Source organism: Malus domestica, chromosome 02, assembly GCF_042453785.1.
Source record: "Malus domestica chromosome 02, GDT2T_hap1".
NCBI classification, from domain to species: domain Eukaryota; kingdom Viridiplantae; phylum Streptophyta; class Magnoliopsida; order Rosales; family Rosaceae; genus Malus; species Malus domestica.
Window position 1 is genome coordinate 11,182,752 of NC_091662.1, and position 25,873 is coordinate 11,208,624.

The 25,873-nt window shown below is 37.9% G+C and overlaps 5 protein-coding genes across 7 annotated transcripts; 1 reads left to right on the forward strand and 4 right to left on the reverse strand.

Moving 5' to 3' along the window:
• The first annotated feature begins 5,110 nt into the window (after positions 1 to 5,110).
• Positions 5,111 to 9,105, forward strand: LOC103401104 (uncharacterized). The gene is made up of 7 exons (XM_008339819.4): positions 5,111 to 5,759; positions 6,787 to 6,929; positions 7,246 to 7,517; positions 7,592 to 7,746; positions 7,960 to 8,222; positions 8,435 to 8,497; positions 8,609 to 9,105. Exons 1-7 carry the CDS (start codon positions 5,510 to 5,512, stop codon positions 8,864 to 8,866), a joined length of 1,404 nt encoding a protein of 467 aa, XP_008338041.1. The 5' UTR covers positions 5,111 to 5,509; the 3' UTR covers positions 8,867 to 9,105.
• Positions 9,106 to 9,540: 435 nt separating this feature from the next.
• Positions 9,541 to 10,820, reverse strand: LOC103401112 (uncharacterized). The gene is made up of 3 exons (XM_008339829.4): positions 10,707 to 10,820; positions 9,917 to 10,116; positions 9,541 to 9,847 (listed from the first exon to the last, which is right to left on the reverse strand). Exons 2-3 carry the CDS (start codon positions 10,082 to 10,084, stop codon positions 9,647 to 9,649), a joined length of 369 nt encoding a protein of 122 aa, XP_008338051.1. The 5' UTR covers positions 10,085 to 10,116; positions 10,707 to 10,820; the 3' UTR covers positions 9,541 to 9,646.
• Positions 10,814 to 14,250, reverse strand: LOC103401122 (protein FAR1-RELATED SEQUENCE 5-like). 3 transcript variants are annotated; one of them, XR_003767802.2, is made up of 3 exons: positions 14,062 to 14,215; positions 11,641 to 13,759; positions 10,814 to 11,022 (listed from the first exon to the last, which is right to left on the reverse strand). XR_003767802.2 is itself a non-coding variant. In XM_008339838.4 (2 exons), the coding sequence occupies exon 2, from the start codon at positions 13,742 to 13,744 to the stop codon at positions 11,705 to 11,707; it is 2,040 nt and encodes a 679-aa protein (XP_008338060.1). In that variant the 5' UTR covers positions 13,745 to 13,759; positions 14,062 to 14,250; the 3' UTR covers positions 11,425 to 11,704. The 3 variants fall into 3 exon arrangements, 1 of the variants encoding a protein (XP_008338060.1); XR_011573333.1 differs by having other exon boundaries at positions 11,010 to 11,331; XM_008339838.4 differs by lacking the exon at positions 10,814 to 11,022 and having other exon boundaries at positions 11,425 to 13,759; positions 14,062 to 14,250.
• Positions 14,251 to 15,193: 943 nt separating this feature from the next.
• Positions 15,194 to 16,869, reverse strand: LOC103401135 (dehydrin DHN3-like). Its single transcript, NM_001328719.1, is given in 2 exon segments — positions 15,194 to 15,628; positions 16,531 to 16,869. Coding segments are annotated over 2 exon segments (651 nt in total). The 5' UTR covers positions 16,855 to 16,869; the 3' UTR covers positions 15,194 to 15,301.
• Positions 16,870 to 22,664: 5,795 nt separating this feature from the next.
• Positions 22,665 to 23,941, reverse strand: LOC108170088 (uncharacterized). Its single transcript, XM_017324616.1, has 2 exons — positions 23,926 to 23,941; positions 22,665 to 23,086 (listed from the first exon to the last, which is right to left on the reverse strand). The coding sequence occupies exons 1-2, from the start codon at positions 23,939 to 23,941 to the stop codon at positions 22,665 to 22,667; spliced, it is 438 nt and encodes a 145-aa protein (XP_017180105.1).
• Positions 23,942 to 25,873: the final 1,932 nt, after the last annotated feature.

The following is a 25,873-nucleotide window of genomic DNA, read 5'->3' on the forward strand; positions in this document are numbered from 1 at the left end:
AGTGGTTTGTACGACATGACTGGGTGTAAATAAATACGCTCTAGTGCTACGATCATGTGAAGACTGTGCGAATAATCACGGGTCACCTACGAGTCAAAACCACCTATAGTGGTCTGTACGACAGGATTGTGCACCTAACTTGGATCCAAGGTGAGTGTATGGTACGGAAGGTGAACATCACGTGAAGGCATGTGCCCTAGCCACGGGTAGGAGCACTAACACTGGGGTGTAGGTTTATGAACTCTCAACACATCTCACATAATCATCAATTCACATATAAACAATTTACAACTTACCTGGTACTTACCTGAGTGTCCACAGCGTCAAATCATATTTATGCATACTATACTAATTCATAATCTAAGCATAAATCAATAGGCATGGCATTTCAAAACATAATTTCATTTAAACGCATTTTTTGGGAAAAATACCAAGTATATAAGTATATATTGAAAACCAAAAGCCCACTCACTGATATGTGGAAGGGTAGTAACCCCCGAGCCTTGCTTGACTGCGCTCGTCCTCAGGATAGGTCTCAACTATATGCAAAACAACTATATAAACGTTATTTTAAAGCACATAAAAAAACTAGGTAATAACTTCTCATACATAGCTCAATTAGGGTATTTGAATATACTACCATGACCTACTCAATCTCAGGAACACCCATATTTTTAAAAAAAATTCCCGAGCACCCACGCGCCCTCACGCACCGGCCAAGGCACGGCCAGACGTTCGGCTCACGCTCAGGCACGTGCCTGGCACACTGACAGATTCCCTAACGGCATTAGGGAATATTTCGTTAAAAATCAGTATATACCGTTAAAGATACCTGACGCCGTTAGCATATTCCGTCAACTTTGATAGAATATTCTCTTCCTTCTTCATTGGCTCGCCAGAGTCCGATTTCGGTGCTGCTGCTATCGCCGGAAACTGGAAAAATCTTAGAACTTCAATATCTCATCCATTTCTCAACCAAAATCCATGAAATTTTCACCAAAATGAAGCTTAGGATGAGAGGAACGATTCCTTACCACTTGTAGGACCTAAAACCTGCAAAAATCTCATCGGGAAAACCTCGATATTCCTGCCACCACTACAACTTCGCGAACTGGGATTTCTCGACGTCCAAAACCCTTCAAAACTCTTCTAAAAGCTTCGTGAAGACGATCTAAGACTTCCAAAAAGCTTAAAACTTCAAGAAACACTCACGATCACGTCGAGATCACTGTGCACTTCCTCGGAACTTCTTGGTTCTTAAATTCCCGACGTCCTCACGTCCAACCAACGCTATGGTTCGACTTTTAGTCTTGCAAGGATTCCAAAAACACCAACTACAACCTCGATCTGCGACTGATTGAGGCTGGATGGTCAATGGCCGTACGATTGTAAGGACAAATAGAGAGATTTCGACGAAGAGTGAGAGAAAGGGTTGCATGTGTGAGTATGTGTGTGTCCGGATTGGGCACCCATAAAAAAAACTTAAGTCCTAAATGAGCCCAAAGATTTAGCATAAGGATTTTAAATGGTCAAAATATTAAGCTCAAACACACAACACAACTCAACGTTCAAGGGTAAAATCGACATTTCACACTAGCGAGGATCGAATAAATTATGTTTCAAGACAAGTTGTCACATTCATTATTAACCCATTCACACTTAAATAACATCACAGCTCGACCCCTACCTTTTGCATCAGTATGACCACAATATTTAACCTCGAAAATATCTACAACTCTGCCATAACAATTCACTTGCCCAATTGCACCAGGAACATTTGCAGGTACAAAGACACCACAATTTTGATTCTTATGCTCATCATCCACAAATTTTATGCAAAATCTGAACCCATGAACAATGTGACTTTTATATCTACTCACAACCTTACTAGGATAATTATCTAGCCAATGCAAGTCTTGAGATATCAACGTGTTATTAGGATGACATCTTGAATTCATTTGTAATACGAATGAAGATAAAAGTTGACATGATAACTATAAACATGTTATAATTAAAATGTAAAAATATAAATAAATAATGTGATTGTTATATCAACTCACATGTTGCTTGAACGATTCTGTAAATTCTTTCTTGCTTAGCTCCTTAATTTGTGGCATAGTTAACCTTTCTCGATGATGTTTAGTTTTCAGGAATTCCTCATGTTGCCTGGGCAATTATGTCCAAATTTAGATAATTAATTTTTCAAAGTTAAGAAAACCAATAAAACATTAAGACGTATGATTAAACGTTCTTACCTTCTAAATGGGTTAACTTCACCACAATTATTTAGAATGTATATATGACACTTATCAAGAACATTTAGATCGAGCTCCACATTTTCTCCTGAACCCATATAACATTCTTTGGAGTCAAAAATTGATAATCCACCAGATACTCCATGTCCAATACCATCTTCATTTCGGCCTCTACAGGTGCGACGAGACTCGACATCTCTAAGATACATCGAACAGAAGGACAAGCACTCGTCCACCAAATATGCTTAAGCTATAGAACATTCAGGACGACCCTTATTACAAACAAAATGCTTTAGTATTTGCAAATACCTACAATTATAAAATGCAACACAAATTATTATAATTAAAGTTATGACTACAATTGTAAAAAAATTATAAAAAATTTGTTAATTACCGTTTAATTGTATACATCCATCTATATTGAATAGACCCTGCAAGAGCTGCTTCATCTGCCAAGTGAATTGAGAGGTGCACCATTATATAAAAAAATGCAGGAGGGAATATTTTTTCAAGTTGACATAATGTCAATGCAATTTTTAAATTCAATTGCTTGAATCCTTCCTCAGACTCATTCCACACGCCTTTTGTAGTAGTATCTGTTGATACACAAAGTCGGAGGTCTTGGAACAACGTAAATTCGACCGTGAATCTGCAAGTAATGTAAATAACACAAGATGTATCGTGGTTCACCCCAAGGTTTGGGCTACGTCCACATTGATTATATTTCTGAGGGAGAGAGAGTTATGAGAGTGAGAGCTTTGAGAGGGGGTGAGAGGGCCTAGGAATTGGCCTCCTTGAATGCACAAAATCAGTGAGGACTTTGGTACAACAGAAAATGTTAAGTTTGTGACCTTCGCTAGATTGCTCCGGTCATTAGTATGGATAAGTATGTAAATGGATAGAGACAGGGAAACAAACACAAGATGTACGTGGTTCACTCAGATTGGCTACGTCCACGGAGTAGATGAGTTCTCATTAATTGTGAAGGGTTTACACAAGTACATAGGTTCAAACTCTCCTTTAGTGAGTACAAGTGAATGATTTAGTACAAATGACATTAGGAAATATTGTGAGAGATTGATCTCTATTTATAGAAGAGAGTTTCTAGTTTCATTCTGACATTGACACGTGTCGTGTTGTGATTGGCTTCTGATGTTGACACGTGTCGCGCTATGATTGGCTTCTGATGTTGACACGTGTCGCGCTATGATTGGCTTCTGATGTTGACACGTGTCACGCTGTGATTGGCCTCCTGGTTGGAGGGAAACTCTTCTGGGTCCTTGACGGTATAACGTTGATCGGTGCACAGTAGTTTCGGGATTGGTTAAGTATGGTACAAACAGTATCAATCAGCCAATTACATTTCACCAGCAAGTTCGACTGCAAGAAGTATCGCTTTAATATACGATTTAGCACATTGCATCCCCATAACTTGTTCTCTTGAGATTGGTTATGTTTCTCCACAGTTTGAAACACGAGAGTTTTAAGAGAGCAATATGAGCTTACCGCACATTTTGTCAAGCAAAAACTGGATGGGCTCATAACCCTCCACTGGGATAATGATATTTAACTTCATATGGAGTATCACGAGCCCTTTCACCTGAAAATTACAAATAGGAATTAAGAAGACGTTGTTGTAAGGGATATCAACACCCACTGCAGTAAAGATACCCTTACATCTCCATGCAACGGTTAACATTGTGGGTGAGGGTGACAAAGTTGGAGGGGGGCTCCCAGTTGCTCCCGACCCTGATAACTTGACATCCAGGCCATTCTCTGGTAAGACCTGCAAATATTTAATCAGACTGAGGACAGATAATTCGACCATTTTATTTACTTATAAATGGTTTTGCTTGCATCAAAGTGTACGGAAGCCGAGCACCTTAATATTAGGTCTTTGCACCAGTGGAAAAGGCAGCAATATTGCAGCCATAGAAAGGGTTACATGTCACTTCACACATTTTCGGTACTCAGCTTCCATGATATGACATTCAATATAAGAGGGGGTCTTGATATCTTAGCTGTTCATCTTCAGCAAAATAAGATCAAATATTCAAAGTTGGCGCAATATGTAATGATTGCCTCAACAAATATTTAACATTACTTTTTACTGTCATGAATTGACAATGAGTTGAACTGTCGAGAAAGTAAACTTCGAATTTTCGTTCAAGCTATTTTATATAATAGTAAATGAGCAAGCTTAAAACTTTTGAAAATAACGTGAGGATATAATGTGTAAAAGGTGAATTGGTGATAAGTTGTTATTCAAAATTAAGAGTTAAATTCAAGATATTGTATGAGACTCACTTATGTTTTTATTTCCCATATAATTGTTATATATGTCAGTGTCCATTTAAAGATTATGTATGCAAAATAATCAATCCAATTAAAGGTCACTTCATCTTATTTTAAAATGTATATAATAAAATTATGTTAAATTCAAAAAATTTCATTGTTAAAAATCTAGTGGCCGAGAAATATAACAGTTGGAAATCCAACGGTCCAGAACATCCCACGTCGCCCCTCTCAGACGAGTGTGAGGGTGTCTGCCAAAAAATATAAAAGACGTCGCTGACGTCAAATGGGGGGGGTGGTTGGGCCCGCTGAACAGCCCCACTGTTTTTCTGGAGTGGGAGGATTGAATCACTCAATTGCAAGGGCAATCGAAAGAGGTGGAGTTGCTCCAACTACTCTACCAAAAAAGGGTAGAGAAATTTTCCAAAAGTAAAAGAAGAAAAAAGAGAAAAGTGAAAATTGATGACAACAACAAACAAGTGTTAAAAATTGGAAGAAAAGGGAAAAAGGAAAAAAAACAACCCAAAAAGATAAAGCCACAAGAAACCATATTCCAAAATGCAAATTCCATTCCATTTATATTTTCCCAAATTCCTAAAACGAAAAAAAAGCAAAAAAGCATTGGAAATTCCAAAAAACAAAAGCAAAAAGGCCTCCAAACACTCCCACACAGAGAGAAGCAGCACCTCTCAACCTCGAGCTCCGCGCTACGATTCTCTGTAGAAGAACACAATCGAACAGAAGAATTTCGACCAAAGCTTCAAATTTTCCCATTAATTTCACAAAATTTGAGCGCCAAAATCCATCGGAGCTTCGACAAAAACCTTGAAACTATCATTATTTACAAGTCTTCAATCGCAGAGAGCCAAATGTACGAACCCCACCGGCCGAAGTCGAAAACCCAAACCCTAGAGCTATGCCGCCGGGACTCGCAGTGACGGAACTTTCAAACCCTAGAAATGGCCAAGCATTCCGTGGGGTGGGTCGCGGCGCAGAAGCGGTGGCTTCTGGCTTTACTCGTCATGGTCTCCCTCTCTACCTTGATCGCCTTCTTCATCAGAGCCGCGTTTGACACCTGCGATCGCGGCGGCCTTGACGTCGTCGATAAGAGGGTTCCGCTGGGGGCGCCCATTGGGACCAGTCCTAGCCCCCTCAGCTTCATGAAGTCCAAGCTCGTGCTCTTGGTCTCCCACGAGCTTTCTCTTTCTGGTAATGTCTCTGTCTCCATTATATTGTTATCATTTTTTATGAATTTAATGCATTTTTATATTAATCGTGTTTAATTAGTTGTGTTAAGTTTTTAATGACTTATTAGATTATACAAACATAGAAAGTTAGCAGCTTTAGATGAAAAATCACTTGTATCAGTGGAATCTGTGAGCATTAACTGGTTTTCGAACTATTGGATGGTTTTCGATGACCCGTTTAACAATAAGTCCTTTCCTGTGCCTCATTACTTTTAAATTTCCTGTTTTATTCTAGTATTTATGGAGAGGGTAGCTTGTTCCTTAGTGTGTTAATGCTGTTTGATATATTTTCATCTCAGTTGAGTTTAATTTGTTTGTGAATTTGGAAACATGGTCTGGTGCAGTTGCATGCCCTTCATTATGTTCGAGTTTAATCAATGATTTCATTGGGGATTTATGTGAAGTCAAGATTATAGAGTGGAAGAACTGAGTACGTTACTTCTCTGCGATTGTTGATTCTTATAAGACGGCATCTGTATTGTTCTACTATTCACGTATTTTTGTAACTTAATTAATTCAATAACCCGATAAGCAGGGTTGTTTGAATTATTTGTCCATTCTGTGTACTGATGTGTCATTTGAAAATATTACTACTCAACTTGAAAATGTTTGTCGTCTTTTGAACATTAACCTATTTATTGGGATAATCTTGTTCTCGAGCTGTCATGCATTTTGTAATACAATGTGTTCTTTGAAGAATGCTCTTTTTTTCAGATGAGAAACTTTTGTCCTTGGTTCGAGAACTTATTGAGTCAATATTCTTGCCGGCGTCAACAGACTAACGTTTTCTAATGTTGATGCGTTCTTTTTGTTATATTTACTTGCACTTGTCAGCATATTGAAATAAATGGAGTAGTACCACAACTGATGAAAGCTATCTTCCTCCTTAACCAGATATCTGGTTGAAGAGTATATTTTATCCCACCAATTTCTGCTCTTTATATCTTACAAACGCTACTGGAGGGATAATATATTGAACATTCTTCCAGGTGGACCTTTGTTGTTGATGGAGCTAGCATTTTTATTGAGAGGTGTTGGCACTGAAGTTTATTGGGTTACAACCATGAAATCGTCAGATACAGATGCTGTAACATACAGTTTGGAGCATAAGATGTTGGACCGAGGAGTGCAGGTACAAATTTCACTTTTAACTTTTTAAGAGATTATTTTGGAAGTCTTCTTTTGCAGTCTAGTTGTTGTCTTTGTTCTACATAGTTATTTTTATTATCTCAATATTTCATGATATGGAAGCATTCTGTTGTCCAACTGTACTATATTGGCCACGTGCTAAGGAAACTATGCTAAGTAAATCTAGCTTCCCATCTGATTTGATCTATACTATGGCCTTGTCTGGCTCGGTCTTCTCTGCGTGTCATTTCCTGTTTTTGATAGGTTAGATTTCTCTGTAACTTCTCCATGTTTCTAATACTGCTTCTATACATCTCTAGGTCCTCTCTGAAAATGGCCAAGAAACTGTGAATACAGCTCTCAAAGCTGATTTGGTTGTATTGAACACCGCAGTTTCTGGGAAATGGTTGGATGTTGTTCTTAGGGAAAATGTTCCCCGTGTTCTCCCAAAAGTGTTGTGGTGGATTCATGAAATGCGTGGCCATTACTTCAAATTGGATTATGTTAAGCACCTCCCACTTGTTGCAGGTTCTATGATAGATTCACATGTAACAGCAGAATATTGGGAGAATAGGACTCGAGAGCGTTTGGGGTAGGCTTCAAATATTCTTCCTTTTTCTTTTTTATATCATTTGGTTCACCGTTGCATTCATTTTCTCTCTGCAGTATCAAAATGCCCGAGACCTTTGTTGTTCACCTAGGAAACAGCAAGGAACTTATGGAAGTTGCTGAGGACAATGTGGCAAAGCGAGTTTTGCGTGAGCATGTCCGGGAGTCTCTTGGAGTTCGAAGTGAAGAACTAGTATTTGCCATCATTAACAGTATGTATTTTGGTCTGTTTTGATGGTTTGATTGAATTTGGTTATAATGTTTCACCATGAATTTACCAGTTTGTTTGTTTTTTATCTTTATCTTGTTTCTAGTATGCTGGTGAAATTTGTGTTAATTTCCGTGGGGATATGACAAATAAAAAGTAATGTTCTGGTTAGTTTATGCATACATTGTGAGCACTAAATTACACTTCATGTCTATAGGTGTTTCGCGCGGAAAAGGCCAGGATTTGTTTTTGCGTTCCTTCTATGAAAGCTTGCGACTGATCCAAGAGAAGAAGCTGCAACTGCCAAAAATGCATGCTGTAATTGTGGGGAGTGACATGACTGCTCATACCAAGTTCGAGCATGAATTACGTAACTTTGTAGCGATGAAGAAAATTCAAGATCGTGTTCATTTTGTAGACAAAACTCTGACTGTAGCACCGTATCTGGCTGCAATTGATGTCCTTGTTCAAAATTCGCAGGTATTAGAAGCATTTTTCTTTTATTATTGTGTTATTCAATCTTGTTTTGATGCATATAGAATTCCCAACTAGCCAACGAATAAAGAATAAGATCCATACAAATAGGTGTTCAGATTATTCTTTTTCAAGTTTGACCCTAATGTGGTTGGAATTACATAAATTTTATTAAAATATCCATTTTCATCTTGTATTTTTTTTTTCATTCCGTACAGGCACGCGGAGAATGCTTTGGTAGGATAACCATTGAAGCCATGGCATTTCAGCTGCCAGTATTGGTAATGAACCTTCCTCCTTTTCGTTTCGCGTAATATCTAATACTGATGCTGCCTATCTTATTGACCCATTTCATTGTCTTTTTTTTCTTTCCCAAATAAAATATTTATCAGGGAACAGCGGCAGGTGGCACCACAGAGATTGTAGTGAACGGAACGACAGGTTTGCTGCATCCTGTTGGGAAAGCAGGGATCACTCCTCTCGCGAATAATATGGTAAAACTCGCCACTCACGTTGAGAGGAGGCTTACGATGGGGAAGAGAGGCTACGAAAGGGTCAAAGAAAGGTTCCTAGAACACCATATGGCAAATAGAATAGCTGCGGTTCTGAAGGAAGTATTGCGCAAGTCAGACAGCCGCTCAGATTCTTAACACATGCTCTCTTCTCCTCATGTCGAGATTTCAGCGCTTAAGTAGGTCGATTTTCCTTTTATGTCGACATAATCGTCCCTCGGGTTTTTCACCTTTCTATTTCCAATAGGGCTGTACATTATGTGCATATTAAGGCAAGATCGAGATTGTAGCTTGTTAAAAGGTTGACATTAATGACATGATCGATTTTGTTATAGCATGGGATTGGAAAAATTGGCATCTCATTGACATGCTTGCAACTCTCTTGTTACTGAATTATGAGCATTTATGCTTGTTAACTCTTATCATCTTTTATATGGGCGGGTAGGATGGTTTGCCGAAATAACTTGCCGACACTCGTTTCATGAAACGGGGCATTTCACATATAAGCTCACGTACCTCTTGCATGATATAGCAAAAATGAAACGGGCATAGGCAAGTTTTGTGCGGTTTTGCCAGCTTTTTGTTTGTAAGTTTTTGAAAAGAACATCATAAACAAAGCGTTGGTTCGTGCTCACTTCCCCCATGCATCGGAGTTTGAATCTTCATGTTCGAAAATCACTTGGATTAAAAGTAAAATTAAAGAATCACTGACATGTTAACAAACGTGTCAATAATTCTTTTTTTTTTAACCGATCCAACTTAATGTGAAAAAGTTTTGTTGTTGTACCGACGTGTTAAAAAGAAAAAAATAATTACAACTAAGAACTTAGCTTAAGCTTTACATTATAGCAAAAAGTTCAAATTTTTCATTACAACTCAGAACAAAGCTACTGAGCTAGTAAGAAGATCCGTAAGACTTCAAGGAGACTTGGGTTGTGGAGAATCACTTGCTGGCTTTGGCTTCTGCTTGAAGTTGTGCTTTGTAAACCAAGTGGTGTACAGAAAGTGCTTCTGAGCTCCTACATGGTTGCATATCAATCTGAGCTTCTGCCTCTCCCTCATCCACCTCAGCACTATCTTCATGTGCCTCTTGCTCGTCAACCCTCTCAACCCGACTTTCTGAAAGAAAAAACCACTCAGACATTTCATCAAACACTTGGTGCGCGAAAACGAAATCACTGAGATTACCTTGACGTGATCCCAGGTTTCGGAAATGGTGAGAGGACCGTGCTCCTTGACGATGTCGAAGATGGCCCTGGTGATGGTCTGTGTCTGCTCAGGTGGGGTATTGAGCTCTATGGGTTTCATCGGAGGTTTTGGTTTCCGAGCGATGCACCTGATCGCTGTCCCAAACATGTTTCTGATTTCCCTTTGCTAAAGAGAGTGGGCTAACAAATATAACCCGTTAGGTAAAATGTTATTCATTTAATTTAGCACAGAGTAAATTGTAACAATGATTCTTCAACTTTAATTAAATTGGAGAAACAGTTTATCAACTAAAAATTAATTACCATTTATCCCTCAACTCATCAAAATGTGTAGTTTGGTCATTTTCGTCAATTTCGTCAGAATTTTATCAAAATAAGTTATGTTGGAATGACCATTGCTATAATTGAGGTCTCTCAACTCATCAAAACGTGTAGCTATGATCATTTTTGTCAAGTACATCAAAATTTTGTCAAAATGAGTTATGTTGAAAAGATCATTGCTACAATTGAGTTAAACTTGAGAGATCATTGCTCCAATTGGGTTAAAGTCGAAGGACCAATGATAATAAATTTTTAATTGAGAGACCATAACTACATGTTCTGATGAGTTGAGGGATCAATAGTAATAGATTTTTAGTTGAGGGACCATTGCTACAATTTAATCTATAGCACGTTCTTAGCGCTACTGAATCTTTTTCCCGAGTACGAATACGATGGTGTTGGTTTTCGACTCCCATCGACCATAGAGCTAAGGATTGCTGCGTGAACACCTGGTATATGTCGACCTGATCGAAGAATTTGTCTTCGTCATTACGATCTGGGTTGAGGTGACTGATCTTCCACACGCCATTATCCACAGTGAATCGAATCATAGCCTTACAGCCTGTTCTTGTGTCTAGTCTTCCCCAATTTCGACATAAGCCCAGAATAGACACGTGACGGCAAAAAATAGCGGTAGAGTAATACTTAAACTTAACTGGGAGCGTCAAATCACCACCTTTGTTTTCTTCCCAACCTCCCAGTTCCAGTTTAAATAGCATGTTCACGTTTAATTTTACCAAAAAAAAAATGAATGTGGGAATCAACCTACATCACCATTCTTTGATTTTTTTCAAACTTGCATGGCACGGGTCCAGTGTGGCGTCTCTTGCCAATAGTACAAATACATGTTAGTTATCGTTGCATTTCAAATAATAATAATAATAAAACGTGTTAGTTGCCTTGTATCGTTGGCACAAAATGCCACCGTAGCAGTTTATGCTGTGCCATGCATGCTGCAAGTGAATCAAGATAACTCTTCTACACCGTGCTTAAAAGTCGAGAAACCAGTGTGTCCAGACTCCAGAAGCACTCAAAGGGTTTATATTCATTTCTAGCCAAGACTCTGCACATAACCTAGAAATAAAATGCCAAGACAGTGTTCTAAACAGCAATAACACAGCAGCACATAAATTAAACTAAAACGGCGCACAAGTGAAAAGATGCTACTTCAGATCAGTAAAATCCATTAATATTAATGTACTATAGCACTTAACGGCGATACAAAGTATATAAAGATTAACCGAGATAAATTATAGATTTCAAACTCCAGTATTGACAACAAATATAATAACCGGATACATCTAACATCAATGAACCGACACTAGAAAAAGAAAACGATGTACAATGTTGGCTTCTACAAAAGAAGAAAAATAAGAATCTAACCTTTCATTCTGAACATCTTATGCAATGAAGTGCAATTTTTTTTTCAATCTAGGAGACTTGTCCTTTAGCTGTCACAACCGGGGGATTCCACACTCCCATTATCAAGAGACATATCGCGAACAGATTGGTCATCTACTTTGCTCAAATTTCCTAGCATGTAGGTAGTTTCCTCGTCACTTTCCAGCAACTTTATGGTCTCCGCTAACTTTTGTTTGACAATCCTTTTTCCCGAATCACACAATGAGCCTATACTGAAAACATTCGTTCCTTCATGCATTAACTCACTTAGGCGCAACGATTGAGCAGAGTTGGCCTTTCTATCTGATGACTTACTGAACTTATTACTCGCCACAATCCCTTTTTTTGCCTCTCTAGTCCATCTCTTCACTATGTATTGTGTCGGTATGCTTGTGAAGTTTTTAGAATCCAACACTTTGAGGGCATGACGACACAACAAGCCCATCGATTCAAATAACTTACAAGAACAAGAAACTGTGGATGTAGTAGAGTTGTACCGAATCATGAAGACTCTTTGATGACCTTCTTCGATTGCTTCATAAATATATTGGTTGCCGTCATTACCAACTTCCACCATCCTCACCCCAAAAATGCTCATAAGCTCATCTTCAAAGAATGAATACATTTTGACAGTGTACTCAGTAGCTGCATGCTTAAATATACTACTATTTACTCTAAGACGAGGCTTCGCATTTTTACAACGAAAATCCTCTTCCAACTCTGTGAACCGCATCTTTTTTATTTTTTGCTCGTAGTGCTGTACAAAACTAACAAGATCCACTATTTTTCTGGAAACTTGATGGAAAATGGTGTTCGTATTCTCACCCCTCTGGCTTGATCCAATATTTGCTGAGAAAGCATCTGAGCTAAATGCTGGACACCATTTATCTCGAAGTGAATACAACATCTTTAGCCACGAGTTGCTTTCAAGGTTGAACATTTTAATCATGTCATCCCAGGCATGTTGAAGTTCTTGTTCAGTAAAACAATCGTAAAAGCATTTGTAGAAGTGCTTCTTGAATTCAGGATCAGCATAAAGACTACCAAGATGTTGTGTAGCATTCTTGGAGATTTGCCAATTGCATAACAGATGGCGTGTCTCTGGAAACACAATCTCAATTGCCCTTGCCTTTTCCATTGCTTTATTCTCATCTGTGAAAATGGTTACTGGCTGTTTATTTCCCATTGACTCCAAAAATGTTTCAAACAACCACATAAATGAGGCAGTGCTCTCGTCCAATAAAAATGCACAACCAAATGAGATATTCTTCCAGTGGTGATTAACTCCCAAAAATGGAGCACAAATTAGATTGTTGTTGGTTTGAAACGTAGTGTCAAAGCATACAACGTCTGCAAAACAATCATAATCCAACTTTGATCTACCGTCTCTCCAAAAATAATTTGTGATCCGATTAAACTGATCCACCTGTACACTGTAGAAAAAACTCGGATCCTCCATCTGTTTATGCTTAAAATAGTTTATCAAGCTTTGTCCATCCCCTGCAATCAATTCATCCTTCCCCCTTTGCAAACAATTATGCGAATCTTTATTACTAACCCCGACATTCTCAGCACTTCCAAATTCCTTTCCCAAATATGATTGCAACTTTGGTGGTCGTATACTCCCATCAACCTTAGAGCTGCCAAGTATAGTTGCACGAACACTTGGTATATTTCTCCCCGACCTCAGAAACTGTCGCTCTTCAGGCCTAGCAAACTCGTGATTATGAATTGGATTAATGTACGAGAGCTTCCATACACCATTTTCCACATTGAACCGAATCACAGCCTTGCAACCTGTCCTTGTGTCCAATCTTCGAACTTTTCTCGCTTCACACAAGTCTTCATCTACTTGAAACCCTTCTTTCGAGCACGTGTATTCTCTCTGCCGGACATTGTTCTGCGAATCTCTCCGAAGATGACCTTTCCGAATACTAAAACCTTTGTTGAAGGCATAGGTGTTGCATAGCTGGTACGCCTCAGCTTCATCACTAACCTCCATTCCTACCCTCAGTTCATCAATTTCTCCGAAAATTTCATCATTGTCGCTTTTTTCTAATGATTCCTTTTGAGAATCACTATCCATTTAGCTCAAATCAGCCTAATCATAAACGAATAATTAATTTATGTAAATAAAATTAAAATTTAACTCCTAACAAAATAAAGGTGCAAAATTTAAGATGAATCCCAAATTTTTCAATAAAATCGAAATAGCCCATTTCGCTAAAACAGATGTTAATTCATATTATCAATCGCGAAATTAAATTGAAATAATTGTCTGATTCTTCCCCAAATTTTTCTCAGCCATTAAAATTTCAAAACTTTCAACTTCAAAATTTTCAGAAATGAAAAAAAGAAGGCAACAATCATATCATCAAAGAACCAGAGAGGAGAGACGATTACCTGGTTTTTCCGATAAACGAGAGAGAAGAAGAGAGTCGATACGTCGTCGTTTAGAGGAGGAACGGGAGGAGGAGTTTGGGCTGAGAGGAGTGCTGGCACTGTGTGAATAGAAAAGGGTCTAGAGATTAGGGAGGAACAAAACGCAGCGTTCTCATCCCGTCTCTATCAAATACAAAATTTCACTTTTGGCCTTTCTAATTTACGCCGAGTTTATTTTAGTCCTCCTAATTTTTATTGTGTCAATGTTGACCTTGTAATATACCAAAAGTTGCAACTCGACAGCTGGTTTGAGATTGTAGTGCTTTTATAAAAAACAGCTTATTAAAATACCTGAAGCATCAAATATATTTGGTAAAATAAAAAAAGCATTTTTTTTTTATAAATTAAGTTTATCCAACACTCAAATACTATTATTTTTGCAATTTGTTATAAACATTTTTACATAAAATAAATTTACCAAACACTTAACAAATTTAGTTTACAGCTGTTTATTCTCAGAAATATTTTTTTCAAAAAGAACAACAACACCAAACTAACCCACATTATAACCATCTTTTGAAAAAAAATTCAAGAAAACTCCTTAAAATCCCATGACTAATAGTGTATTTTAGAAGTATTTCAAGTCATTCGGTCTTCTGCAGGTTGAAACAAACAAGGGGTAACTCATGAGTTCTGTGCAGGTGAAACAACCCATCCAGAATACACCGAGATTAAGACGACGTTGGATGACATTCTGGACAGATTACAAGTTCATGGCTACCAGCCAAACCTGGTTTCGGCCGCTTATGCTGTGGGAGACGAAGAAAAGACGGGTATATTAATGTCTCATAGTGAAAAGCTAGCTTTAGCATATGCATTGCTCAGTATAGATTCTGGTTCCGCCATTAAGATCATGAAGAACATTAGGATTTGCGGACACTGTCATTCGTTCATGTGCGGCGCGTCCTAGGTTACAGGGAGGGAGATTGTCGTGAGAGATAACATGAGATTCCACCATGGAAGAAGATTACAGTGCAATGTTTGATATGGCGGAAGGCCGGTTTTGAGTAATATGATCATCTAGGCAAATGTTTCAGCCAATGCAGTTGATATATTAACATAATAGACAACAAATTTTCACATCACAAAGACAGACATTGCGTAGTGCTCTCTGTGCATTAGCCACACAAACAACTCAGCTCACACCAGAGGCACCAGTAGCTTATTATATGACCGATATAATAGTAACAAACCACTGTATTTATATCTTGTGGTGTCCGCCGCGAAGCTTCTCTATGATCTTGTCCATGATCCCTTTCTTTTCGTGGTGCTCCTCCGTGTAAGCGGTGCCGCCGCCGGAGGGTGTGGTGGTCGACGTCGTAGTATGTGAGTACCGGGGATCATCCTTGTGGCCAGTACTCGGCAGCTTGTCCTCGATCTTGTCCATCATCCCTTTTTCCTGGTGGTGACCTCCTGGGTCGGCGGTGCCGTATGCTGTGTCAGTTGTGGTTGAGCCTGGGAGCTTCTCATTTATCTTCTGTTTCAGCCCCTTTTTCTTCCTACTCCCACCTAGCCCATCATCCTCTGACTACAACACAATAATTAAATACCCAACATATAACTACCAAGAGAAAAATACAAGTTAACAATTTCATGGGAAATTTTACATTCCTTATTTCTCTTGAAATTGGGATACCAAGTCCATAAAAAATCCACCGGAAGAATTGAATGCCTTTATTGAATAATACTTGCATAACCTATCTTCATCGTAGAAATTTTATAATCATAACCGTTTTTATTTTTAATCTCCATTTAAGATTATGTGTACAAAAATCATTTGAATAGAATATCGTTTTTAGTCATCCAAATGTATCACATAAATCAACAGTGTAGAAAAATCATTTGAATATGATATCGTTTAGTCATTCAAATATATCTCATATATATCAACAGTGTAGATACCAAGTAACATATATTATAAAGATCAACAGTCCATTTATTCCATAAATTTGGATGACTAAATAATGTTCGATTAAATGAACTTTTGTAAGGATTGATAATCTTTAAATTAATATTTAGAAATTGAATGGCCTCGATTATGAAACTTGTAGGATGAAGATACACAATTGGGGAAATGAGCTCAATTCCCAGGAGAGGAATGCAAATATTATTCTTTCTAGTGACTATAGTCAATTCTAATAAGATGTGATACGTTGATTTGCATTTACGGAGTACAATACATGAAACTAATTTAATCAGTAAGATGATACAAATAATTGTACATATTTACCCAAAATTAATACCATTAGTATCCTGGCTAATTGTATTAGGATTTACACACAAATTCATTTTCGTGGAAATTATGCGGTTAATTAAGTCTAATCTTTTTGCTAGCAAGGTCTAATCTTTTTAGACAAAACAATGGTACAAATTACAATATCCTACGAAAATTAAGATCAAATCTTTATATGGGAAAAAGAGATTACTTACAGAGCTAGAGCTTGAGCTGGCGGAGCGATGAAGCATGCCAGTGACACCATGGTGCTCTTTCCTGCCGTAATCGTGACCAAGTGTGCCGTGACCACCTGCCGTGGTGGCAGCATAGCCAGTGGTCACAACGGCCGTGTGATGAGCACCGTATTCTCCGGTGGCAGCAGGAGCGATGCCAGTAGTAGCACCGTGATGACCAAGTGGGTTTCCATACTTGTCCACTTGGGGAACCAAGGGGTTGCTGTTCTCGTCAGTTCCCTGAGTCGGGTTGCCGCAGGCGGCGGTGGGTGGTGCCCCGTATTGATGATTTTGTAAATGCGCCATTCTCTAAAAACACAATGAAACCTTTTCTTCTTCTTGGAAATTTTTTAATATGCTTCGATGAGGATTTGATTTTGATGAAGTCTGACAATTTGGGTCGGTTTATATAAGCAAAATAACAAAACATGCATGTCACAGTAGGGTTCTTGCCGTTTGCCAAACTTTAATAATTTGTAAAACTATCCCCACTCTCTCTCTGTATACATGTCGTATACGGTATACCTCACATTGCCACAAAAGCAACTCCCGACAGCAAAAATAGTGTTAGACATGTCGTATAGCTCACATTACCAATACCTTGAAAGCAACTGCCGACATCAAAAAATAATAGAACTTGGATTGTTCATGCTACTAGCTTCCATCGCTAGGACATGTACTTGGAAGCAAGCTATACAGCCACCTTGAATCAATGAATGAACCTTGAATCAACGAATGAATGAAAAGAAATGGAATTGAAAGCAAGCTACAGCTACCTCAAATCAATCAATGAACGAATGAAAAGAAAAGAAACCGCCTGCTTATCTTGTGTGACAAGACCATAGAGCGAGTGGCTCTTCTATGTGTGAAATTATCTTGTGTGACAAGACCATAGAGCGAGTGACCATTCTAGGTGGGCAGCTGTGTGAGAGAGAGGAATTCGAACTTGATATTGATATCAGCGGAGGCGTTTGCAAGTGGCAAACTAAATAACATGTTCATGTTCTTATTGCTACTCATTTTAACATAATAGACAACAAAGTTTTGTAAGCAGTATATCAATAAATAAACTACTGCAACACATCATACCAACACTACCCTAGGATTACCAACTAATATCAGATTCACCATAACTAGAGAAACACCAGTTTATAATCTACAAGACACTTACCTGGAGGCATCGCCATTGAAGAAACAACAGAAGAAGAAGTCTTCTACTTCCAACACTCGAAAGTCTCTTCTCTAAGTGAATAGGGTTTTAGATAATATTGAGAGCGTTAGTAAGGAAGCAGGGACTTCAACTATATATATATCCATCCATTTTGCTACAGATTCACTCGGTCCAACCTATTATCAGAAAGAGTGATAATCTCTATCTCTTAATAAGTTTTAGTCCTATCATGACTCTATATACTAGTATATATTTGATAAGGATCAAAATAGAACAGCTGCAACATACAAAACTCCACGATTCTTGTCATACCAAAGCTCTCAGACTCCTTGTGTTTCACATAACTAGTATGACTAGTTAAACGCCACCCAAGTAGTCCAGTTGTAATCTCATTGTCATTCAAACAAGTTTTACATTCTCCCACTTGAATGTCAATGATATGCCTCAATATTATAAGAATCATGATGATCATACAGTTCACAAAAGCTTGCAACTGATCCTTCATAGTAACTTGTCATCTTTAAGAAAAATATAGGACCACAAAAAACAAAGCACGAATAGCTTGCACTTTGCACTCTGTGATCACATACATATTTAGCTTAAAAACACTATGTCACTTTTGAGAGTCATGACGTCAAGAACTGACAATTCTCAGTTCCACATAACAAAATGAAATAATTCCAGTACCAAAGTTGTTTGTAGAAACATAATAAGCCAATTTAAACAAATCAATAACGATAACAAATTTGCAAGATAACTAACAATCGTCAATCAGTAAACAAAATAATTGAAACAAACCCAACACGGTTTATGGAGTGCTTACTCCCACTCATTAACTGAATCAAGGACCTCTCTTACTCCCATGTTGAAAACATGTTTCTTGAAAACTCCCACTGGTAAAGCCTTTGTCATTGGATCAGCAACCATTAAACTTGTGTTGATGTACTCAATTTCGACAGTTTCTTTCTTCACTTCATCTCGTACTTTTAAGTACTTGATGTCCATCAATCTGCTGGCATAAGACCTCTTGTTATTCTTCGAAAAGAAAACTGCAGCTTTGTTGTCACAATACAACTTGAGAGACCTTTCAACACTGTCAACGATTTCCAATCCTTTCATCATGTTTTTAAGCCAAATGGCTTGTTGAGTTGCTGCATAGCACCCTATAAATTCAGCTTCCATAGTTGAAGATGCAATACCTTTCTGTTTTGCACTCTTCCACGATACTGCACCATTAGCCAACAGAAAGATATATGCATTAGTTGACTTTCTGTCGTCCACGCACCCTGCCAAGTCCGAATCCGTGAACCCTACCAATTCCAGCTTGTCCACATGACTATAAGTTAACATAAAATCTCTTGTTCTTTTGAGACACCTCAGTACCTTTTTCGCTGCAACCCAATGACATACACCAGGATTTGATTGAAACCTACCAAGCACACTCAGTGCAAAAGCCAAATCTGGTCTTGTGCATACCTGAGCATACATGAGACCCCCTACAAGAGATGCATAGGGCTTGTCTTTCATTCCCTCATTCTCTAATTCATTTTTGGGACATTAAACACTACTCAGTTTGTCTCTTTTGCCGATAGGCAATTCTCCATTCGAACATTTGTCCATATTGAATCTTTTAGCATCTCTATCGATGTACTACCTTTGAGAAAGACCAAGAGACTTCGTAACACGATCTCTTACAATTTATATTCCCAAAACAAATCGAGCTTCCCCCAAGTCCTTCATGTTAAAGTTTTGAGTGAGCATACTCTTAGTTAACTGTAGTAGAGACATATCAGAGCTAGCTAATAATATATCGTCTACATACAATACTAAGAATATGACCTTCGCACCAAGGACTTTCAGATAAATACACTCATCCATTTTGTTCTCTTGGAAACCAGAAGCTGCCATTACCTGATCAAATTTCTTATTCCATTGCCTCGAGGCTTGTTTTAAGCCGTATATAGACTTATTCAGTTTACAAACCATCGTCTCATTCCCCCTTTCAACAAATCCAGGTGCTTGTTGCATGTAAATATCTTCTTCAAGATCTCCATTTAGAAATGCCGTCTTGACGTCCATTTGATGAAGTTATAAATCAAAATGTGCTGTGAGAGCTAGAATTATTCTCATGGAATCTTTTGTTGAGACTGGAGAAAATGTCTCATTATAGTCAATGTCTTCCCTTTGTGTAAAGCCCTTCGCCACTAACCTTGCTTTGTGTTTGTCAATGTTGCCTTATGAGTCTCGTTTTGTCTTGAACACCCATTTACAACCAATAATTTTTGTTGTCCCAATTGGCTTTGGAACTAAGCTCCACACACTGTTTTTCTCCATGGACTCCAGTTCTTCATGCATGGCTTGTTTCCATAATGTTGATCTTGAACTTGTTATGGCTTGATTGTAGGACAAGGGATCATCTTCATCACCTATAGTATGTTCTGCCTCATTTAGTTATGTTTATACCATATTTAGGGCCTCGTATTTAGATCTCGTACAAATACTCGGAGGACTTAAATGTAATTATATGATAAAGGAATGGGCAAATATGTAATAAAAGATGAGTCCTTATTCTATAAAAGGACCACTCACCCTCACAATTAGGGGAGGCCAATTCCTAGGCCTTCTCACCCCCTCTCAAAGCTCTCACTCTCAGAGCTCTCTCTCCCTTAGAAATACAATATCAGTGTGGACGTAGCCCAAACTTTGGGGTGAACCACGATACATCTTGTGTTATTTACATTTCATGCAGATTCACGGTCGGATTTACGTTGTTCCAAGACCTTCAGTTTTGTGCATCAACAAGGTATACAAAATCAGGCAACAATGTTGCCTTACGTACTCGCTGTGATTTTCGAATATTTGATTCAAAAACTGCAGTTACTGGATCATTCATAAGATCTACTTCAGTTAATTGTACTGGTGCATGTACTTCATGTTCCTGGACGTCTGCATAGGGCACATACTCCTCATTTGTTGTATCATCTGCATAAACCGTATGTGAATTGTCATGAAAAGGTTATGGCTGCATGTTCATGGGAATAATAAGGGTAGATGGATGCTGATCAATAATGTCACTATCAAGTGTGATTTCTTTGAATTTTGAGGATGTAGTTGCTGATATGCTGATGTCAGTTTCATCCCCATCTTCAAGAAATCTTGCATTATGGGTTTCCATAACCCTCGAGTGACTGTTAGGGCAATAGAATTTATACCCTTTAGACTTCTCAGAATACCCAATGAACTTGCAACTGGTGGTCCATGGATCGAGTTTTTTCTCTGTTGGATTATAGAATCTGGCATCGGCATTACAACCCCATACACGAAAGTGATGAAAACTCGGTTTCCTTCTTGTCCAAGCTTCGAATGGTACCATGTCAACGGACTTGCTCGGTACACGGTTCAATATATAATTTGTAATTTTCAGTGCTTCTTCCCAAAGAAACATTGAAAGCTTTGAATGTGCAAACATGGATCGAATCATGTCCTTCAGGGTTCGATTCCTTCGTTTAGCAACTCCATTTTGATGAGGAGTCCCAGGGGTAGTATACTGAGCCACAATGCCATTTTGTTCAAGATAAGTTGCAAAAGGTCATTTGTGTTGTCCAGCCTCAGTGAACTTGCCAAAATACTCACCACCTCTATCGGATCTCACAATCTTAATGTGTTTTTCTAGTTGTTTTTCAACTTCCAAATGAAATGTTTTAAAACAATGCAAGGCTTCAGATTTTTCAAAAATAAGAAAAACATATGCAAACCGTGAAAAATCATCAATGAAGGTTATGAAATATGATTTTCCACATATGGTCTTAATTGGAAAGGGTCCGCAAATATCAGTGTGTATAATTTCCAGTAGAGATTGGCTACGGTTTGACCCTATTTTCCTAGTATTGGTGAGTTTTCCTTTAAAACAATCAACACACTCTTTAAAGTTGCTGAAATCAAGTTGTGGCAACAAGTCTTGTTTTGTAAGTGTGATGATTCTTTCTTTAGAGATGTGCCCCAACCTTTTGTGCCAAAGCATTGAGGTTTTTTCATGAGTGAGCACTTGTTTTGAACCAGCACTTTGAACATTAAAACATTCAATCTCATACGTACAATTCATTTGCCACGTATCAACTTTAAGATATGCTTCACTAAGTAATTTATTCATGTCATTGGAATGGAAAAACTTTACACTTTGACTGTCACCCACTAATGTAAAGCCGGATTTAACTAACTTAGATGCAGAAATTGATTTCCTTCTCATGGAAGGTACATAGAGTACTGGACTCAAATCTAAAATAAAGCTAGAGGAAAGAACTAATTTGACACTTCCTATGGATTCGATAGCAACTTTGCTGCCATTCCCTACATAGACATTGTAGACTTCATTGTTTATCACCCTTGTTTTTTAGAAGCCCTGCAAAGAATTAGTTATGTGAATAGAGCAGCTTGTGTCAAACCACCAACTTTTAGGAGGAATGTAAACTAAATTAGACTCAACACATACAAAAATATTTATTTCGTTACCTTTCTTAACAAGCCTATTCTTGAAGCCATTGCAGTTCTTTCTTAAGTGACCTATTTCTTTGCAAAAATAACACTCTTTTTCTTTCTCAAGTTCAATGTTAACATGCTTTATTTTATGAGATCCTTTAGAGATGATGTTAGTATTTTTAAATGAAGAAGAAATTTCTTTCTTCTTCTTCTTACCAGCAACCACAATTGAACTTTGAGTGAAGTCCTTTTTGCGTTTTTCACCTTGCACAAAATTCACATCTACTGATTTGTCACTCTTGAGCCGATCTTCTTCTTGTGCACACATAATGATCAGTTCATCGATGCCCTATTTGTCTTTTTGAGTGTTATAAAAAACCTTGAGCTGCCCATATTTTGAAGGCAAGGAGTTCAAGGCCATATGAACTAAGAACTGGTCAATCATGGGTACTTCGAGATCCTTCAACTTCTAAGCAAGATCAACCATCTTGAGAATGTGTTCTCTGACACTTCCCTCACCATCAAATTTCATAGAGGTAATTTGAATGAGAAAAGTCCCAGTTTCAGCCTTGTCAAATTCTTTAAATTTTTCCCCAACTGCAGCCAAGAAGTCTTTTGCATTGTCTTGTTTTGGAACACCCCCTTTAACTGATGGAGCCATAGCCTTCCTTGTAATCATCAGGGACATTCGGTTTGTTCTCTCCCACTTTTCAAACTTTGCCTTATGATCTGCAGTGCTCTCTGTAGTAATAGCTGCAGGTTTTTCCTCCCTTAATGCCAAATCGAGATCCATAAGGCCAAGAACCATTTCAACATCCTCCTTCCACTTCTTGTAGTTAGAACCGATCAGAGTCTCAATATTGTTGAAATTGAGAGATGTCATATGAGGAGCTACAAAACCAAATATTAATTTTTATAGTTCTTAGTCATTATGTATCAACAAACAGAAGAAAAGATTACGCCTAATCTTTTCCCAACATATAATCATATAAACATAGTATCATCTTTGGACAGAAACTATTTATACTAGATTTGCATAGCCAAAATATTGAAAACGAGGGCAGTTTACATAACTCCAACACTTTTAAGCAGATGAAGAATGCAATCTTGTCAATTCAATATTTCACTATACATTGATTGATTTATTTATTTAACTTGAATAAATAAACACTTTTGAGCAGATTATTATTCACTTGATACAAATAAATCACATGTCTAATCCTTTAGACAACAACAAAATCAACAAACTAAACACTTTTGAACAGATTAGGTGTTGAGATCCTTGTTTACGATTCAAATTTTATTTATTAGTTCGGTTTTGACAAATAAAACATGAATCCAAAAGTTCTTCTGGGTTGAGTGTTCCAATATTGCAATTGTTCTTTGAACGATCTTCTCTAGACAAAAATAGCAAACACAACTGGAGGTATACACGGCAATATTTGATTATATATATAAATATATTGATCATGCAAATTTCTTTGTAAGTATGCAACGGAAGCATTTAATGACATAGGATCAAAATATATAGATCAATCAAATCGAAAGTTAACCATATATTAAATAAAGAACCCTAGTCATGTTAGGTTGGCTCTGATACCACATGTAAGCAGTATATCAATAAATAAACTACTGCAACACATCATACCAACACTACCCTAGGATTACCAACTAATATCAGATTCACCATAACTAGAGAAACACCAGTTTATAATCTGCAAGACACTTACCTGGAGGCATCGCCATTGAAGAAACAACAGAAGAAGAAGTCTTCTACTTCCAACACTTGAAAGTCTCTTCTCTAAGTGAATAGGGTTTTAGATAATATTGAGAGCGTTAGTGAGGAAGCAGGGACTTCAACTATATATATCCATCCATTTTGCTAGAGATTCACTCGGTCCAGCCTATTATCAGAAAGAGTGATAATCTCTATCTCTTAATAAGTTTTAGTCCTATCATGACTCTATATACTAGTATATATTTGATAAGGATCAAAATAGAACAGCTGCAACATACAAAACTCCACGATTCTTGTCATACCAAAGCTCTCAGACTCCTTGTGTTTCGCATAACTAGTATGACTAGTTAAACGCCACCCAAGTAGTCCAGTTGTAATCTCATTGTCATTCAAACAAGTTTTACAAGTTTCACATCACAAAGATAGACATTGCATAGTGCTCTCTGTGCATTAGCCACACAAACAACTCAGCTCACACCAGAGGCACCAGTAGCTTATTATATGGCCGATATAATTGTAACAAACCACTGCATTTATATCTTGTGGTGTCCGCCACGAAGCTTCTCTATGATCTTGTCCATGATCCCTTTCTTTTCGTGGTTCTCCTCCGTGTAAGCGGTGCCGCCGCCGGATGGTGTGGTGGTCGACGTAGTAGTATGTGAGTAGTGGGGGTTATCCTTGTGGCCAGTACTCGGCAGCTTGTCCTCGATCTTGTCCGTCATCCCTTTTTCCTGGTGGTGCCCTCCTGGGTCGGTGGTGCCGTATGTTGTGTCAGTTGTAGTTGAGCCTGTGAGCTTTTCATTTATCTTCTGTTGCAGCTAGCTTCTATCGCTAGCACATGTACTTGGTGTTGGATAAATATCAACAATCAACGATAAATTTATATATGTTAATAAATAATAAATACAAATAAATAATTTACCAGAGTATAAACATAACGAAATAATATTAGACAGACAAATTGAAAATCAAAGCTTGCGTACCGTAATGTCCTTGAAATATAAATTTCATCCCTATTCAGTGCTTGTAGTTCTACAAACGTCTGCTTCACCAATATTCAATTGACACACCCCGACCTAAATCAGGGCGTGTTGGCCGTCACGTAGAAGTGAAGTAACCATGTGCATAGTGCGGAAACAATAAAGATATAAGAGAAATATGAATGAATAAAAACCAAACTACTAGCCTTACTAGTTAAGATAAGGTGCTAGAACGAGATTAAGTGTGAAATACACAACTAGAGCATAAATAGCCTAAGTGCAATCAAGCAGGACAAGTACTAATTTACAACACTCAAGGGTGATCCTACATTTATGATGTTCTGTTAAAACCACCGTTGAAATCCCCGTGAGCCACCAAAGCATTTCCACCTAAAACCTAGATGGGCGCAAAACAGAAAGTGTGAGTAGGCAAAAACAAAGTTTTGCAAAATCATTTCATTTCTCAAAAGTTCTAACCCCTCGCCCTAAAACCTGTATAATTTCCCAGAAAATAATAATAATAATAATAATACTAATAATAATAATAATAATAAGCTGTATCAGAAATCATACTCAAGATGAAAATCCATAGAAGTATACCATGCCAAAGTATCTTAATGCAATGCCATAAATAATCCAGACAAAATATATCAATGTCAGGTATCGCATCAGCTGAATCCCTCTAACTCAAACTGTATGGTTGAGTCTATAGCTCATAACCAATCTCAATCATATCATATCAATTCTTGCACACGAGTCGGAACCACCTAAAGTGGTCTGTACGACAAGAGTAGGTGTAAAATAAATATGCTCTAGTGCTACGATCACATGAAGGCTGTGCGAATAATCGCGGGTCACTTACGAGTCGGAACCATCTAAAGTGGTTTGTACGAAAAGCCTTTGCACCTAACTTGGATCCTAGGTGAGCATATGGTGCGAGAGGTGAATGTCACGTGAAAG

Excerpts from the sequence above, each read along its gene's own strand:
- LOC103401112 (XM_008339829.4), bottom strand. The coding sequence starts at position 10,084 with ATGTTTGGGACAGCGATCAGGTGCATCGCTCGGAAACCAAAACCTCCG. Across the intron at positions 9,848-9,916 it reads AAACCTGGGATCACGTCAAG|AAAGTCGGGTTGAGAGGGTT; the intron begins GTAATCTCAGTG and ends TTTTTCTTTCAG.
- LOC103401104 (XM_008339819.4), top strand. The coding sequence starts at position 5,510 with ATGGCCAAGCATTCCGTGGGGTGGGTCGCGGCGCAGAAGCGGTGGCTT. Across the intron at positions 7,747-7,959 it reads AGTATTTGCCATCATTAACA|GTGTTTCGCGCGGAAAAGGC; the intron begins GTATGTATTTTG and ends TCATGTCTATAG. Across the intron at positions 8,223-8,434 it reads TCCTTGTTCAAAATTCGCAG|GCACGCGGAGAATGCTTTGG; the intron begins GTATTAGAAGCA and ends CATTCCGTACAG.
- LOC103401122 (XM_008339838.4), bottom strand. The coding sequence starts at position 13,744 with ATGGATAGTGATTCTCAAAAGGAATCATTAGAAAAAAGCGACAATGAT.